Source organism: Cinclus cinclus, chromosome 15, assembly GCF_963662255.1.
Source record: "Cinclus cinclus chromosome 15, bCinCin1.1, whole genome shotgun sequence".
Lineage (NCBI taxonomy): Eukaryota > Metazoa > Chordata > Aves > Passeriformes > Cinclidae > Cinclus > Cinclus cinclus.
Window position 1 is genome coordinate 1,746,478 of NC_085060.1, and position 17,723 is coordinate 1,764,200.

At 41.8% G+C, this 17,723-nt stretch overlaps 1 protein-coding gene across 1 annotated transcript; it reads left to right on the plus strand.

The window, feature by feature from the left end:
- Positions 1-3,497: 3,497 nt before the first annotated feature.
- Positions 3,498-17,042, plus strand: LOC134050137 (homeobox protein CDX-1-like). The gene is made up of 3 exons (XM_062502997.1): positions 3,498-3,930; positions 13,583-13,728; positions 16,788-17,042. The coding sequence occupies exons 1-3, from the start codon at positions 3,498-3,500 to the stop codon at positions 17,040-17,042; spliced, it is 834 nt and encodes a 277-aa protein (XP_062358981.1).
- Positions 17,043-17,723: the final 681 nt, after the last annotated feature.

Sequence of the window (17,723 nt, forward strand, 5' to 3'; positions counted from 1 at the left end):
GCAGGCTGAGAACTTTGAAATGTGAATAAGGTCACGGGCCCTGCCAGCCCGGAAAGGTCTCCTTGCCATGCAGGCAGCTGACCACCAGCTGTCCCCATTGCTTCACCGGAGTCAGAGATCGGGCTTGGAACGGGAACACGCCTCCAAAAACGGGTGCTGCCACTCTTTGGAGACCAAAAAGAAAAATAAAAACTCAGGAAATTAAAATAGAGCTACTGGAGCTCGGTCAGTCCCTAGATAAGAAGATGGGATGTGCAGGAGAAGGTTTGCATCCCAGGACAGGGATGTGGTTAAAATGTGAGACAAATCAGCCTGGAAACACAAGGATGAGACGTTAGCAGATCCACGGCTTTGGGACATGACAAAGGAAAGCTCTGGAGACTCATTCGTGTAGCAGAAGACAAATAAAGTGGATTGGATCCAAGTATTGTTGCTTGGTCTCTGCTCACACCATCATCACCTGATAAAACCTCCTTCAGGGATGTTTTCTTATCCAGGATCTCTGGTGGACTCCACTCCCAGTTCAGAGGATGGAAAATATTCAAATTTAGAACTAGAAAAATGCATCTTACAGAGGCCCGAGGGCAAAGGTGTTTTAGGATCATCTCAATAAAGTTCTTTCCCCTCTTGAGAACTCAGGGAAACTTCTCATTTCCATTCACTTTGCATTTGAGAACTTTTGATAATATTTCATTTTAAATTACCTACATTAATATGTGATTATTCACACAGCTCCAGCAATTACAGATGAATGATTGTGGTTTAACTAATAGGCAAAATTGAAATTATATAAATTATGAACGCTTGGACTAACCAAAGCTTGTTGGAGCCAGACTAACTTAGGGTACTCAGGAATCCAAAGGAAGCAGTTTTCTGCTTCACGGGCACAGCATGTGGCCAGAGGAGCAAAGCATTGTCAGTTCAACCATCCCAGATTGTAAAGCCCTTTCTTTAGACAGTATGGAAGAGGAAAAATCTCCTTCCATGTCATTATATCCAAGTATTATTGAAGACATCAAAAAGGTATTTAATGTGATTTTTCTAATACACAGGAATAATCACCATTTTACTGCTTTCAGTAGCTCCATGAGACAAATTAAACCATTGTGAGAAACAGATCAAAATGTTCCTCATGGAACAATGTTGCAGTGGGGGAGAACGAATCCATGACTGGTGTATCCAACATTCCTGAGCACTGAACAAGGGCAGATCCAACTCAGCCCCTCTGCAGAGCTCCGTGTTGGGGTGGGTGAGGTAGATAAAGCCTGCAGGAAAAGTTTTGTTGAATGAACATAATTAGAACATTTTGCAGACAGCTGGAGGGCTCCAGTAAAGGAGCAAATAAATGCTGCTGCTGCTTCTTCTGGCTAATTTATTGCTACACCTGCACTCAGGAGAGGCACTGAAATGCCTACAAAGATGAGGCTTCAACAGTTTTGAAGAGGAAGAAAGGAAATGAAATCAACTTACAACAAAAAGATGTAAAGAATCTTTCTTTGTGACTATTTCAATGCTCAAGAGCTACTGAGCAAGCACAGCGCTCTAAATCTGAGAAGGGAGAAAAACACTCGAGTTAAAAAAATAGGAAGGTCCCACTACATTAAAATCACACTTCAACTGCAGACAGGTTGTCCAGAGACACCTAATTCTAAATTAGACGCCTGTGATTTATTTTGCTGCTGCAGCAGAATTGAGCAGTTCAGACCCATGACCCACTGATCACTGACATCCCTGGATTTGAGAAGTCCTTCCCAGCAACTCTGCTGGGTAATTTTGAGTGGCCAGCTGCCACAGATGTGCAAATTGCAAGTGAGTAAGCTCACATATGCAAGCAGCAGAAACAGCTTCTGGCAACTTCCCGCCACCTAATGATTTTTAAAATAGCTTTCAGCAATTACACTGGCAAAACACCAGTCCCCAAAAACAAGCAAACAAGCAAAAGAGCACAGATTTTACCCAAGTGCACAGCAGGAAAATCTGAAATACTCTGAGCAGGTAGCTGTGCTTCAGAAATTATCAGTCAAAAAAGCTTTCTCACAAGGCATGTTGTGAATGCAGCCAAAGGACACGGTTCTCTCACTAAAGGTAACAACAGAGTTGTCAGGTGTGCAAAGTGATTCCTTCCTCCCAAGAACCTGGAAGTTTAAATGGTGTTAAAGTGAAAAAGACTCAGAGAAAAAATACACCTCTGAACAAAGAAAAAACTCATTATACTTTGCACCTGTTTAAGGAAAAACTCCTTTTGACAAGTCAGACCATTAATAAAGGTGCAATTAAGTATCACATCATTAAAGGAACAGGAATGAAAACAGAGTGAGCTCCCATTAAGAGACAATGCTAAGGTATCTATCTCGCTTAAAAAAAGAAATGCACACTTTCTCTCCTTGCTCCTGGTTACAGATGATCTTGTAGGGATTTGTTACTCACAAACATGAGATTGCTCCTGAAAGTTAGGAAACTGCTTTCCTGAGCTAAAAAGCTATAATTTGTTCCCATATTTCCAAGAAAAGGTGTTACTTATTGTGAAGAAGCACAGCAATGAGAACAAAAAAAAAAAAAAAACCTACAGGGAAAACCATCACTCATTTCAATATCACAACTAAGACATAAGCACAGGGAAAGTGACAAATTCTGCATTCTCTCAATAACAGATTCCCTTTCTGTGAACGTTGGAGGTTGGAATAGAGGAACTTCAATCGCTGTGGCAAGCAGCCAGCTCATGAATAGCTTGCTAACATCAACAAGACTATTCCTATGAACAAATGCTCAAAATGACTATGAGACTTCTTGTATATCCTTTGTAATGGTAAAATCACCAGGATTACTGTGGTTACTAAATGCTCTCCCACACAGATGAAGAGCTGAAGTCAAGAAGAGTGCTCATGTGAGGAGCTCTGTAAGAGCTGCAGTTAAACGCTGAACTGCTCCTTTGGTTTTAGTTTAAAAAAAAAACAAACAGAGCACATTGGAGCAGAACTACTACTGGACCAGCAGACACCAGGCTTTGAGTAACTCTAACCGAGTGCCCGAAGTGAGATCCTGACATGCACTGCTCAAGAAAAATACAACTTCTACTGCCTGAACAGTTATGGTTAACTACGTGCTCAGCTCCGCTCGAAGACCACGGGATTTCAAACCACATTCTCAAAGTAAAGAACGGGGCTGGCAATACATAAAGATCTGTGAGAAAGGAAGCACTGGAACTAGCAGCAAGGTGGGGTTGCCTGCATGGGCAGCCCTTCATTTGAATGCAAATGTAATTTTGGGGCAGGCAGTTATCTGTGACATCAGGCAGGACCTTAGTAAACTGTTACCACCAGCACCTGGTAAAACCATTGTTAATCATGTGTAGTAAAGGGACATCAGGACTAGCAGGAGTCATTTATAGAGCCAGGCTGGGCTAGAAAAGAGAGAAAGAAAGAGGAGGGGAAGGGAGATCAAACAAACCCTGCGAGGAGCAGGATGTCCCAGCAAGACAAAGGCAGGCTGTGAGCATCATGTACGTGAGCTATCTGTTGGATAAAGACACCAGCATGTATCCGGGATCCGCAAGGTGCACCAGCAACAACCTGCCCGTGCAAAACTTCGTGTCTGCTCCAGCCTACTCCGACTACATGGGATACCACCCTGTGCCAGCCCTGGACACCCACGGGCAGCCAGCACCAGCCTGGGGCTCCCACTATGGCCCCCAGCGCGAGGACTGGAGCGCCTACGGCCCAGGCCCTTCCAGCGCCGTGCCCGCTGCCCACATCAATGGCTCGTCCCCTGGCCAGGGCTCCTACAGCTCTGCTGATTACAGCTCCCTGCACCCCGCTGCTGCTGCGGGGTTACCTCCTGTAGATACAATTAATGCCCAGCAAATCTCTCCCAACAGCCAAAGGCACAGCTCTTACGAGTGGATGAGGAAAACGGTGCAATCCACTTCCACAGGTAGGAGGGCGCGGAGGTTTTGTGCTGAGAAGAGGTTTTTACTCGTTGTTGTGTCATTGTGGGGGTTATGCCAGGTTCCCTGTTCAGAGGGAAGGATTCAGATGAACAAAGAAAGACCCTGATTGCTCTGAAGGATTTTCTTGCTAGCAGTTAAACAGTGGTTCAATTATTAGATGCTGGGTTTGATCAGTTGATTATTTCTTATGTTTCTTGCTTGACCTTTAATCCTGTGGGAAATGAAAAGCAATGTCCCTTCACTTCTCACTTCAGATATGTTTTTAAAGTTTGTGATGTCCAATAGTTGCTTTTAATAGGAGTCCTATCGATTGGGATGAAACAAAGTTATTGTTTTCACCACCACCTATTTATTCTTTGCTTACTTTCCTCAAGTTTTGGAGCACCTAGGAAAAGTTCAAGTAAAATATTCGTGGCAGGGGGTTGGCAGTAAGGCTTTCTACCAGAAACAGACCCTCCAAACCTCAGAACACTGAAATGAGATCTGCAAGATCAAACAATGAGTCAATGCTTTAAAAACAGCCATGATAAGGAAAGGCTTGCTTCACTTTGTAGTAGCAGCTCTCAGAATATGCCATGGAAACATTGGTAATACAGCCACAGATCAGGCTCTGCTGCATGGCAGTCAAGGAGTACAAAACAATTCTTCAGTTGTACTTAAGCAGTAAAAATAAGTCATGAAGCTTGAGGGAAAGATTCTGTTTGATTGGGAGGAGGAACAACAGAAAAAAATATAAATATTAAGCATCCTTAAAACAAAAATCTGTGCCCTGTATATGAAAAGAAATTACAGAAGAAAGGGGAGAAGAAAAAGAGGGAAAACTGCCTAAAAAGAACAGAGGCATAATCTGCTGTATGAAAGTATTTGATCCTCTGAGGTGCTGAGCAGCTTTGGCATGCACTGAGATCAGTAGAAATTAGGGATGCTCAATTCCTCCCCAAAAGAGATGCTCCCAGTATTTGAGTGGTGCATCCCAGGAAGGTTCCTTCCCTTTCCCTCCCTCCCTCCACAAATGCCTGTAAATAAAAGTCTTCAAAGCAGGGACTGAATCAAGCTCTAGTGGAAAAGCAATTACTTTTAACTGATAGTAGAGAATTGAAAGCAACTGCATAGAAAAGTTGTCTGTATTAAAATAATGCATCTAATTTGTATGGGCAGAGTCCATACTTCATTCATATTCCTGCTGAACACAACTTTAGTTCATGGAGAGTTCACAGAATGCAACAGAACAGTCAGAACAGGCTGCTGCTCTGTGTGAAGAAGAATTTGGGGGGTAAAAAAGCTTGTATTTGAAAACTTGTATTTGTCCTTCACTGAATATTATCCAAGAAAAAGCCAAAGAGGGCCTGTTTTGAAAAAACTTGCAGCTTACTTTTGAGGAATCCTTACAAGGACAACAAAACTGCTCAGTAATTGTGGGATTTACAGATGGCAGAACCCTTCCTGAAAAAAAAACACTTCTCCTCATCCATTCCTTACCTGCTATGTGTTCCTGTGGATTCCAATGACACCAAGGCATGATTTGCTCGGTGGTGTTCCTTTGATAATGGGACACTGGGATAGACTGGTACAGCACACACACACACATATACATATACATATACATATACATATACATATACATATACATATACATATACATATACATATACATATACATATACATATACATATACATATACATATATATGCATTTTATAAAATACCACATTCTAGTTGCTACACAACAAGCACTTAGAGATTTCTCACATTCCAAATTTCAAGCCTGCAAAGGTCAGAGCACTCACAGGAGAGCTGGGAGTGTCTCCTTTCTGGAGTGGTCTAACAAGATATTGAGCATATCTGTGTCCAGAACTGGAGAAATCAGCATGCCATAGGAACAGACCCTCCCAAATGCTCATGGGCCAGTGGAAAGCTACATGTAAAAACTCCTGAGTGCTGCTTTAGGGAAAAATCCAGAGAAGGAATTCTCCTGTGCTTCTTTCCCTCTAATATATAGTTTTTCTGCTAGGCCAGGCAGGCTCAGAGCCAGCAGATCTGTTTCACTGGAGTTGGTTCCTTTCTCTTCCTTCTCTCCTTATCCTATGTCTTTTTCTGTTTAAAAGTAAGGGCACTATTGTCCTTCATGGTTTCCAAAAAATAAAATAATTTAAAAATATTTTCCCTTGCAGTAGTGTTAGCTCTAGGAAAGCAGCTGAGTGAGTTTGGTTCTGTACATGCAGGTGTTGCAGTGATTTCAGGTGTGTGACCAGGCTCACTGCAAATGTTGTGTGCTGGCTCATGATCAACTCCCCCCATCATTTTCTCAGATGGAATCTAATTCTTTTTGCATCCTTAAAGCTGACCCTGTTCACTGAGCATTAGCCCTCTGTCTCTTTACAAAACCTTTGGGAATTTCAGTAAAGGTTTGGTGTTGCAAGAATGAAGGAATCACATTTATTATTTTATTAGCTTTCCTTATTGCCTGTGAATAGATACAAACTTCTGTTCTTAATTATGAAAAACAAAATGAGGCTCAGACTTACCTGAGGTGATCACAACAGAAATCATTTCAACAAATTAATTTTGTTATTTATTCATTACAGGCTGCAAAGTATTAATTATTAATACTAATACTACCAATAATATTTCACTATGAAAACAATTATTAAAGCAAGTAATTTTTTCAAGATATTCTCAGAAGTGTGCAAGAAATACTCTGTAATCTTATCCCTTTAAGACTGGGAGAGATTCTTGCCAAAGGTTTACTCACTTTGAGTAGTATGGCTTGGAGCAGCTACAGAAACAAGGCACCAAATCCGTGGCATTCCCATCTCCAGAGATTTCATGGTTATCTTCTCTAACTGGTTCTTTGTGGCCTCATGTCCTGACAGATGACAAACAAAACACTTTATTGCAATTTCTACTACTGCCTCATGCCCTCCAGGTCCTTCGATACTTAACTACCCTAAAACAAAGGAAGAAACTATTTCAAGTTTTACTCTGTAACTTTTAAAACAACATCAATGTGGAACCATGTGTTCAACTGGCGCAAGTGAAATTTGTGAGATTCCCTGAAACCTCTGGAAGATCTCATTATTTAATGTGAGATTATCATCATATTTAATACTAACAGAATGCATTTCCTGCAGAGAAGTCCTGCAGAGGTTTTCATGCATCCTTCTGTCTCTGACTGAAGGATGGCTGAGTGTCTGGCCCTGCCTTGGCACTGCAGGGATTGGGGTTTGATCCTCAATGCAGAGCACGTAGAATCCCTGTCTGCACTCCTCAGGGTGTTGAGGATACAGGAAAAAAGCCAGTGTGTTTTCACTCAGAACACATGAAGGAGGAAGCACTGAGTACTCAGGATCTTCAGCCACAAACACTCAGAGAAAAGACTCTACTCTAACCCTTACACTGCTCCTGTCCCCTAAAATTCCCTTTGGAGAGGGTGAGCACAGCCAGGACAAGGAGCAATTGTAGCACAGAACAGAACAAAGCCACAGCTAGAAATGTGAGGTGGTAATTCCACATGCACACACACACACAAGACATAATTACAAGCAAATTCTTTGATGGAAAGTAGAATAAAACCACTTTAGAAGAAGCTACAAATCTTGTCCTGTTGATGTCAGGATTTTTATGGAGCTGTGTCATCACTCACACAGCAGTAGACTTGACTTTATGACTGTGTGAGAAAACAACACACACCTGTGGTAAAAGTGTGCCCAAAACACTGAGTTTGAGCTGTGAACTCCCAGGAGAATTTGCTCACAAAGCTGAAAGTGCACCTTAAGATCAGCACTTATGTTACCATAAAACAGGGTGGGGACAAGTTTTGAAACAGGTGAACTGACTTAGAGGTAAGATTTTTTCCTGTACATGACAACTCTCCTAGCATTCTTCTTCAATAAAAATTTCTTCTGCAGACATAACATAAAGACAGTTTGCTGCTGCTGACAGGAGAACTGAGAGCATCACGACTAAAGGCACTGTAATGTCTCACACTTAGACTTTGAAGGAAGGAGCTCTAGTCCCTCAAAACTAAGGAAGAGGAACAAGCCTCTTTAGAGGTCATTCTTGTAAAAGGGTGAATGCTAAAGGACATACAACACCTGGGGAAAATCTCAGTTAATCACTTTTGGTTTAGTCTGTACAGTCATTAGCAATGGGATCTTCCCTGCTTTGTCACTCAGAAATCCACCTACATTTTCTGCAGGTTGGGTGCTTCTGCCTGTCCAGTCATTGCTTAAAGAGAATAAAAATTATTCTGCTTCAGATCCAACTCCTTCTGTATGATGAAGATGAGTAGAGAAGTTTACACTAGCAAAGGGAAGAACAGAATTTGGCCAATGAGCTTTATTCCAGAATAGCAGAAGATATTCAAAATTGAAAACAGAAGGGGAAATTTGAGTCTGTTGAAAGGTTTAAAATCTATGATTCTATTCTGATTTTTTTCAACATGAGCAATCTGAGCATGTATTAAAGAACAGATGAGCAAGATGCAGCAGAAAATACAAATACAGAATTTCACCAAGTTTTACAAACCTTTAGCACCTAACTTTGCAGTAATGCACAGAACCAGGACACCTACTTATCACACCAAGGTTTCTGGCAGGAATATTACACAGGATTGGACCTATGTCATATGTTCTAATACATGGGCTGGTTTTTGTTTGTTTTTTTTTTAAATTTAGCTTTACAGAACATCATGTGCAGCACAATGTTTGTCTTCAAAACTTATTTAAAATTACTTTTGCTTCACAACTTCAATTAAGTAATTGAAATGATTGACTTAAGGAGAATTTGCCCCTTACTTTTCCTACACTTTATAAGTACACAAGTAGTTAGAGTCATAAACAAAACTCTGAGGCCTGATCTGTCAGTCTGTATCTTCATAAACTCAAGAATTAACAGTAGTTTTTTAATACTGAGATAACAGAGAGATGCAGGTGGGAACTGATCATATCCTCAGGCCAGGAACTGTTCCACATTTCTGGGATGATTTAAGGTAACATCCAGTCTCCAAGGACAGACATCACATCCTCTGAAACACTGCTAAACCCTGGAATCCAGGTTGCAATGCTTTGTCAGCAATCCCACAGTAATCCCACACTATCCTATCCCAGGATATCTTCAGGTGGCTTCTGGATTTTATGAAAGATGCTGGTTTCAGTGCCTGCAGAATATTCCTGAAAAGTTAAGAGAGGAGGCTCTGAAAGAGGGCCCAGGGCTGGTTCTAATGCTAATTTATTTTGCTTTGTAAACTAGTTGTGAGGTCCGATGGTGGGGTTTTTTTTCCCTTTCCTGGCCTACATTGTCTGAGGTTTTGAGGCCTATCTGTCATATTGAGGCAACAGACCCTTTTAACACTTCACTTTGCTTTGATATGCACTCCTGTCTCTTCCTTCTCCCTCCTTTCTTCAGGAGTTATATTGCCGGAAAGGGTGATGATTTTCACAGCAAATAAAGAGGCCTTCTCCCAGCTTTATTGTCTTCAGAAGAAATACTCTGTGAATTTTATGACCAATGGGAAAGCTGTTCCCTTCCCCCAACTCAAAACTTGGCCAGTCACAAAAATTGCCAGAGTGGGCGTGATGGAACAGAATTGTTAAACTATATCCCACAAAAAGATTTCCAGTTATGAAATGTCTGATTTCTCACTGGTCCAAAGGCACTCCTCAGTAGCCACTAGTGCAAAAAAGGATTTAGACAAAACTCCCTCTTCTTATAGAGTTCATTAAGCCCAGGAAATCCACTCCCCCAGCAGAGGCAGGCAGGATGCAAAGGTAGCTGCTTCAAAGCCCTTTTGTTTCATTTCTCTTCCACACGAGTACCAATAACCTCTCCAACCACAATTCCACTGTCCATGCCAGAACATATTTCCTACAGAACTGACACAGTATTGCTGATGATAATTTTAAACTGTCACTAACAAAAGATTAATTAAGATGGTACAAAGTCAAGTGTTGGCTGTTTCTCTCACCTAAGTGAGGAAAATATGCAGGATTTCACTAAAGAACTGGATTAATACAAGGACTTTTATCACTGCATCTTTGAATTCTGCCATTATGTCCTGGGAAGTGAAGAATATCCTCCCACTGTCTATGGGGTGAATCCATTAGTCTCACCTCAAATTTGACACAGGTAATAGTTCTCCTGGAAATAAAATGCAACTAAAACTAAAACCAGTAGGTCTGCAGAACACAGTGGAGTGGACAGATGGAATTTAGAAGCTGAAGTCCCGAACAGTTTAGGGACGGCTTCTGTTGCTGCTGTTTGTTAACTCTGGCAAATAAAAGTGTGCTTTGCCTTTGAAAGGAAACACCATGTGCAGACTAATTCCAGCCCAGCATCCAGCAAAGGCAGTAGGAAGACTCACTGACATCAAGCAGAGCAAAGGCCTAACAAACTAAAACATGGCTCTGACAGAGTTAAAAGTAACTCTTGGAAGATTCTGGCAGATTTCAGCTCCCACTCTCTCTTGTCTCTCACAGATAATATTACTTTACACAGAAAAAAAAATCTAATTATTAAAGACAAAATTTATGTGACACAATAGAGAATTTTTGTCAGAGTATTTCTCAAAGTTTCCTTACTTTTGCTTTTTTTACTTTTTAATTTTCTTAACTTTAAGAAAGGAATTAGATGTCAAAGCTCCCAATATTCAAAAAGAATCTAGATATTATCAGTTCCATTAAAAAAACTGAGATTTACTAATACAGAAATAAAGGATCTTATGGGAGAAAGTTCTGTTTTCCATGTACATTTGATTTCTTCTTCAGCTTAAAAAGAAAAGAAACAACGAACTACAACTCTCTCCTATTCAGGTTTAATAAGCTTCAAGCTTATTAAAACTTAAAACCAGAAACAGGAAGGTTTTTCTTGAAGTTTACTACCTTGTTTTGGCAATAGAGGAACATTTGATATTTGTCTGTGCCTTCTGAATGAGAACAGAGGTCAAGATAAGATCACCTTGTTGCTCTTTTGTGTACTCCATCTTAACAACACAAAGGACACTAAGGAAACATGTTAAACATTTTGTCCCGTAGAATGACCCCAAATTCTCATTTGAAGAAGAAAAAAACCCTTAACCAAACCACCAGTTAGAGAGATCAAAAGTTTAAAAATATCAAGTGAGGCATTAAAACACCACAGGTGACCATATGTTAAACAAACAATTTACACTTCTAGTGAAGGAAAACAAATGTCCTGGTATTTATGTGGACTGAACTGAATCACTGCTGTTCCTTAGAGACTCTACAATTCTTACCTTAATGTTGTAAAATTAGCAGCACTTTTCACTTGATTATAAGTGTAAACCTCACTGGGCAGTTTCAGAGTGGTGGAAACCCCAGTGAATGAGAAATGTCCTGGACATCTTCCCCAGCTAGGCAGCACCTTCACAGGCAGGTAACACATTTGAGACAAGGAAGTTTGGCTGCATGGATTGATCAGAACCCACAGCCAAAGGAGCAATCCCACACCTATTTCCCCTATTGAAATATTCCAAGTAATCAGGCTGATGGCCTTAAGAAGAGCTGGATGATGCCCAGGGCATTGTAAAGGCAGGATGGATGCTCCCCCAGGGCTGGAATATAGAAGCTGAAAGACCAAACTCTGATGAAGACTTGGTCCTACAAGGCTGGGGACAGTCCTAAAGAACCCCTGCCTTGTAGGGTGAGCCAGAATTATCCCCATCCAGGCTATAAAAGGATTTCTTTACAGCATTGCACTGCCCAGGACTTCCAGTGCTCACCAACTCTGGCTGTGGGATCTATACAAATACTGCAAAGAGGAGCAGAGCCTGAAGAAACTTCAAATGCAAGCAATAGGTTGGTGAGCCAAAAATTCTTAGAAATGGCAAAGTACTGACTGTCAAATACTGGAAGAGGTGAAAGTGACCCTATATAGTGTGCATGGCAAGTGGAAGGCAATGCTAACTTCAAATATATTCCATTAAAAACAAAGAGACACCACATCTCCCTCCACGGGAGGGGAAAAACATGAACCCAAGATTCTGCTGTAGTCCTGTATGCTGAATTCTGATCTTTGGGTGCTCTGAAACTTCAAAAGCAAGGGAAGTGGGAAGGAGGGGCTGGGTGGGAATCAGGCCTTTGGCAGCACTGAGAGATGACTCCTCCAGCTCCTCTCTCCAGCCAGGGAAAGCTGATGGCTATGGGGCTCTGTGCCATCACCAACTCCACGCCTGAGAATCGATTTCACCCCATTCAAAATTAACTGTCCTTATTAGATGGCAATTATTAGGAGTTTGTGGCACCTGCTTTTTTGAGGAGTTAGGCATCCCAATAACCTTGTCAGAAAAAGTTCTGTAAGCAAACAGGAGCTGCTGTGCAAAGCCACACAACACCTGAAGCAACAGCAGATGGGTACAGGTACAAACACTTTGAGTTCTGTGCAACACCTGAGAGAACCTGAACCTGGGGGGCTCTTCTGCTGCAGTGGCCACTGAGGGGACAGATTCACAACCTCCAGCACCACAATGGAATACAGAGCAAAAAACACTGAAAATATATTCTCTGTCCCAGATAATTCACTGGATAAATACACACATCTCAATGAATGTCCATGTAAATACAGGTAAACAAGGAAGCATCAAAAAAGTAAGACTGTGGTCAGCAAAGATGATAACACTGGTCTTAACACAACAATGATCCAATCTGTTAAAAATGTGAGAAGACCTCAGGCTTTGGCTTTAAGCAGGTGCTGATCTCCAATATATTGATTGCCTAATATGAGCATAAACCACAGAGGAAGGGAACCACCAGCAGCCTTTCCCATTCTCAGCTTCTTTCAGAGCAGCCACACATTCTGTTCTCAGAAATGACCCCGTATGGAATCCATAAAATTTCAGCTCCTTGCATCTGTGTTCCCTGGCTCCTGTCATCTGCCATTGCCTTTTAATGCCCTGGATGCTGCTGAGCTGTGTCTGCTCTACTCAGCTGCACCCACAGCTGAAGGGAGGCAGCAATGCTGCTCCCAAAACAGCAGATGCTGCAGTTCCCTGCCCATTGTGAAGTATTATTGCTTGCCTTTTCTCTTTTTTATGAACTGCCATCTGAAAATCTGTGCTACTGCTCCCTGTGCTAGTATCAGGTCATGGGCAGATTGTGCCAGACTTGATGGGAAACCACAACCTCCAAATTGCAGTAACCATCACAGTGTTGTAGGATTTTTTTTTCTAGCAACAAGAAGTGAGGAACTTTGGAAGCTCTCAGTGTTTTCTATGCAGTGAAATGTACTTCACAGTTTTCTCTGAGGCAGGTAAGAGTGTCAGCTCTAGGGACAGAGACAAGAGCAATTCAACACCAGGCAGGAAGCTTGCAGCAGAGCTGGGAACAGAACCCAGGTTTTCTGGCTCCTTATTCTTACCAGGAATGCCTTCTCTTTCCCAAATGATAACACAGGGGTGATAAAGAACACGATTATCTATTTGCTAAAGAGAAAACCTAATATCTGATGGTATGAACCTCTTGTGTTGTAAATCAGGACCTAGTTAAGGGAGTTACTCTGGGTAAGTGCATAGACAATCAGGCCTTAATCCCCTCAGATATTTTCAAACATACAGCCAGATATTTTGTGTTACTAAAGTGAAAAAATTCTACCTTGAAGCAATGTGTTCTTCTTTCAAAACAGGTAAAACAAGAACGAGAGAGAAGTATCGAGTGGTTTACACAGATCATCAGAGATTAGAATTAGAGAAGGAGTTTCATTACAACAGATACATTACAATCAGGAGGAAGTCTGAACTTGCTGCAAACCTAAGACTTTCCGAGAGACAGGTAGAGTATGGATCACCCATCCTTCAAAGGCTTTCCTTTGAATTTATGATTGCTGCTGAGGAGATGACTGTATGGTAAAGAATACAGAAATGTTAATGCCTCGAGTAACCAAACACTGGGTTCCCTTTGCAGTAGAGCCCAAACTAGAGCTGGGCAATAACTCAGGAAATGCAAACACCAACTTTTTCCCATTCTGAGAAACATGAGTTAAACCACATCACCAAAATCCTGCCTGGAATTCTCTCTGGGCAGTGGTAGCAGGGAGACTTTCATGCTGAACTTTCTAAAGCAGAAGTCCTGGTTCTGCTGCAGTCAGTGGGAATTCCATAACCAAATCCAGCAAGGTCGGTCTTAGCGGAGGTGGAAATGATGAGCTCAAGTATGTTCAGGACACTTGAGGGTTTTGTTCCCTTGGCTGCCTTGTACCTTTTGTTAAAGATTTCCTACATACATGCTACTCCTTTCTCCTGCCCCATTTCCTCCCTTCCAAATTTCACTTCTGTTCCCAGGAGATAAATCAAAACCCAATCCCATGATTAGGCCTGATTCACCATTGTTCCATGGGCTCTGCTGAGCAGGAATAGTCCAGAACCCACCCAGCTGTAGCACTGTCCATCCAACTTGAACCTGGCTCACATAGCACATGCTGAGCTTACAGAAATGGAGAAGCAAATATTCCTTAATCTGCTGCTGAATGCCAGGATTTAATTGTTGAAAATTAAAATTGTTTCAGCCAGGTATAAGAAACACATTAAGTGTCTTTTTGCTGGCTGTTAAAAATTGCATAATTTGACTTAATTATTCTGAATTTCAATATTATGACCCTGCTTCTGCAAATAACCAGTGATATTGACTTGAAACTTCCTAGCTCAGTGACAATTCCTGATGAATGTTTTCTTTAGTGTATTTGAAGAGGTGAAACAAAAATATGTGATCTATTTCTCTGTATATATTGGGGAAATTGGCAACAGCTTTTGCAGTATTCGTTCTTCTTCATCATCATCATCAATATATCAAGAACAAAATTAATTCCAGTTCATATAACCTACATCTCTGAAGTGTATTTTTAAAATGTAAGATTAAGTGAAAAATACCTGATAGACTCCCACCACCAGCCTTTTGTACACATTAAACAATTCCATCATATGAGCACAACTGAACTATCCCGAATTCCTCTGCACACCACCTAAAACATGAATTGATTTTCTAGAAAAGCTTTTTTTTCTGCCTCTGCCAAAATCCAAAATTCCCTGGAAGGAAAATCTCAAAAGGACAAAGAATAATCATTTAAACAAGGAAGGAAAGATGCAATATCTAACTAAGAAAAGAAAGGCAAAATAAAGCACTATTAACACAGGAAGGATACAGGAATAAAGGAGATGACAAAAACAAGAAAGAAGAGAGAAAATCAGACTTCAGGGGAAGAAAGATTTTCATGGAAAAAAGAATATGGAAAGGAAGGAGGGCAACAGGTAAAGAATAAGACAGATGCAACTGGCCCTGTCAGCTTTTAGTCTGACATTACAGATCTGTTCTTACTTGGACTTATTTCATAATTGGCACACGACCCTGAAGTGCCTACTAATTTCTCTCTGCCAATCTGTTTCCCCAGTTTAACAAAATAAAAAAAAACCACAGAATTAAAACCTCAATTCACAGGCAGGTAAGAACACTGAAGCCAGAGGGTAATTCTGAAAGGTTGGTTTAGTTTTTAGACTGTTTCATCTTTTCATACACTTTGGCAGATGTATGAGAAAAACTGGATTATCTCTGCACAGTTGGAATGCACGAGATCTGAGAGGCTGGCTTAATGGAACATAATTTGGTGCTGAAATTATATTCCAGAACTAAGACAACAGAAGGAACTGCCAAACATCTCAGATGGCAGCCTGGGACTTTAGAGACCTGGTTTAAATTTACACGGGCTTTGCATGCATTTGAATCCTTCAACTGTAAAATGGAATAGTAATGCCTCAAGGAGAAGGCACCCTGAGACTGTCACAGAGAGTTCTTATGATGTTTTGTTGGGCTTCACCAGTGGTATTCTTTTAAAACACAGCCTGGTAGTCTCAGGTGTTATCACCTCTCACTGTTTTACCTCCTTTCTAATCACTATTCTCTTTCCCTTTCTAGTTTCTATCAAAAAAATAACTGAAAAGACCAACATTTCTCAGCAAAATATTGATTTTTTTCCCCTTTGAGTTATAGAAAACTGTGACAGAAGTGTTCTCTTTGCTGTCTGAACAAGAAAACACAACAAACCTGAATGAGGTAGCTTAGTATTTTAGCTGAACTATTTTCACCTGACCATTACTCACCTTCAGCTTACGTCCTTACTTGTCCCACCCCAATCTAGATCAATCTTCATTCCTTCCCAAAGGTGGCTGGGTGGCTGTGACAGGGTAGGTAGGGACACTGGTGGCACTGAATTGTGTGGGAAGCAGCAGCAGATTCTGGCTCCATCTACAAATGAAGTAGAAGGCACTCAGCTATTCAGGCAATGCTAAGACAATATTTTGAATTGATGTTGTGTATTGCTGGTGAAATTCTGCTCAGAAGTGAATTTCCACTGGCTTCCACACTGGGACTCATTAATTAACGTGCACCATCCAATAGGAAAGCTTCTGTGCCTCAGTTTATAGGCCAGTAGCAGATCTTGGCTTGCCCTGACTAGGGCACACAGTTTTCAGTGTAACAATACACTTGCAAAATTTTGGCAATCACTAAACACACGAGATTCTGTTCTGTTAGATTTTGTTTCAAGAAATTAAATAAATCAAAGCTCATTCCATAAAGAAATAACTGAACTAACAACAAGATTCAATTTTATCAAGCTATTAATAAGTATTTTATTGCTAGATAGGAAAGATTGTCTATAAAAAGTCTAGGAAAGATTATCCATACAAAATAAGCAAACAGCTCTGTTGTCTCAGTTTGTTATTGCCTTTCTCAGTGGTCCTCATGCCACTGATTTTGCCTATGATTCTGTGACTGAACACACAAAGGACCACATTCAGTCTGGTAGCAACTGAAAACAATTTTCCTCCCCTCCTCTGCAGGTGAAAATCTGGTTCCAGAACCGCAGAGCCAAAGAGAGAAAATTAATGAAGAAGAAAATGAGTCACTTTGACGGCAGCAGTCTCGGCTCTCTGCAGAGTGACTCTGGCTCCGTGAGCCCGATGCCAGTTCCCGACGCACAGACTCATTCGGAAATGCCCAGTTCTCTGTTCCCAGCGCCGCCTCCCCCGGCTGCTCTCCCCATGAGTGGTTTGCAGCACGCAGGGACCCTGCAGCAGGTGGTGGCCTCGCAGTGAGCCTGCGGGGGAGCCACGGTGGCACCGAGCCCACGGAGCGGTACCGGAGCACCGCAGGACCCGGGGGGGGTCCCCAGCGTGACACAGCCTGGGGCACACGAGCTCCAAGGACAGTAAACCAAGAGCCACCTGGCAGGTGTGCAGCACAGCACGAGCTCCCGAGGGCCATGGAACTGCAGGAGTCCCTCGGGAAGAGGATGCAAGGAGCCCTCCGGCCTGGGAGCGGCTGGGGAGGCACGGGGAGGGAGAGCCCAGGAGCAGCCACAGCCATTTGTTCCACTGCAGACAAAAAAGCACAAAACTTGCCCCAGGCAATCGATCCCGCACTGTTGAGGCAGCTGTGCCCGAGTGTCTATCCCAGGGAAAGAGAATACTCCTGCTCCTTTGATCTCCACACAGGTTCCATGTACTGATCCCACTTGTGGACTCTACACATGCATCTCGAGAAACGCAAACCTGCCTGATGTGTTTTGAACCACTTGATGGAAAGCCTGGAGCTGGGTGGTTGCACTCATTACATGTTAAGGGCAAAGGTCAGGGATGAGCTTTTTGGAATTTCTGCAGGTTTGACAGGTATGATTTCCAGTGCTCCATACACTGGTATCAACAGGCACTCTTCGATCTTACTGTAAATGTTTTGAAAGCATTCTGGAATTGTGAATCTTGGCCCAAGTTCATTTT

Bases quoted from the DNA above. Each gene is read 5' to 3' on its own strand.
- LOC134050137 (XM_062502997.1), top strand. From the start codon at position 3,498: ATGTACGTGAGCTATCTGTTGGATAAAGACACCAGCATGTATCCGGGA. The intron at 3,931-13,582 runs GTAGGAGGGCGC...CTTTCAAAACAG, and splicing joins GGTGCAATCCACTTCCACAG to GTAAAACAAGAACGAGAGAG. The intron at 13,729-16,787 runs GTAGAGTATGGA...CCTCCTCTGCAG, and splicing joins TAAGACTTTCCGAGAGACAG to GTGAAAATCTGGTTCCAGAA.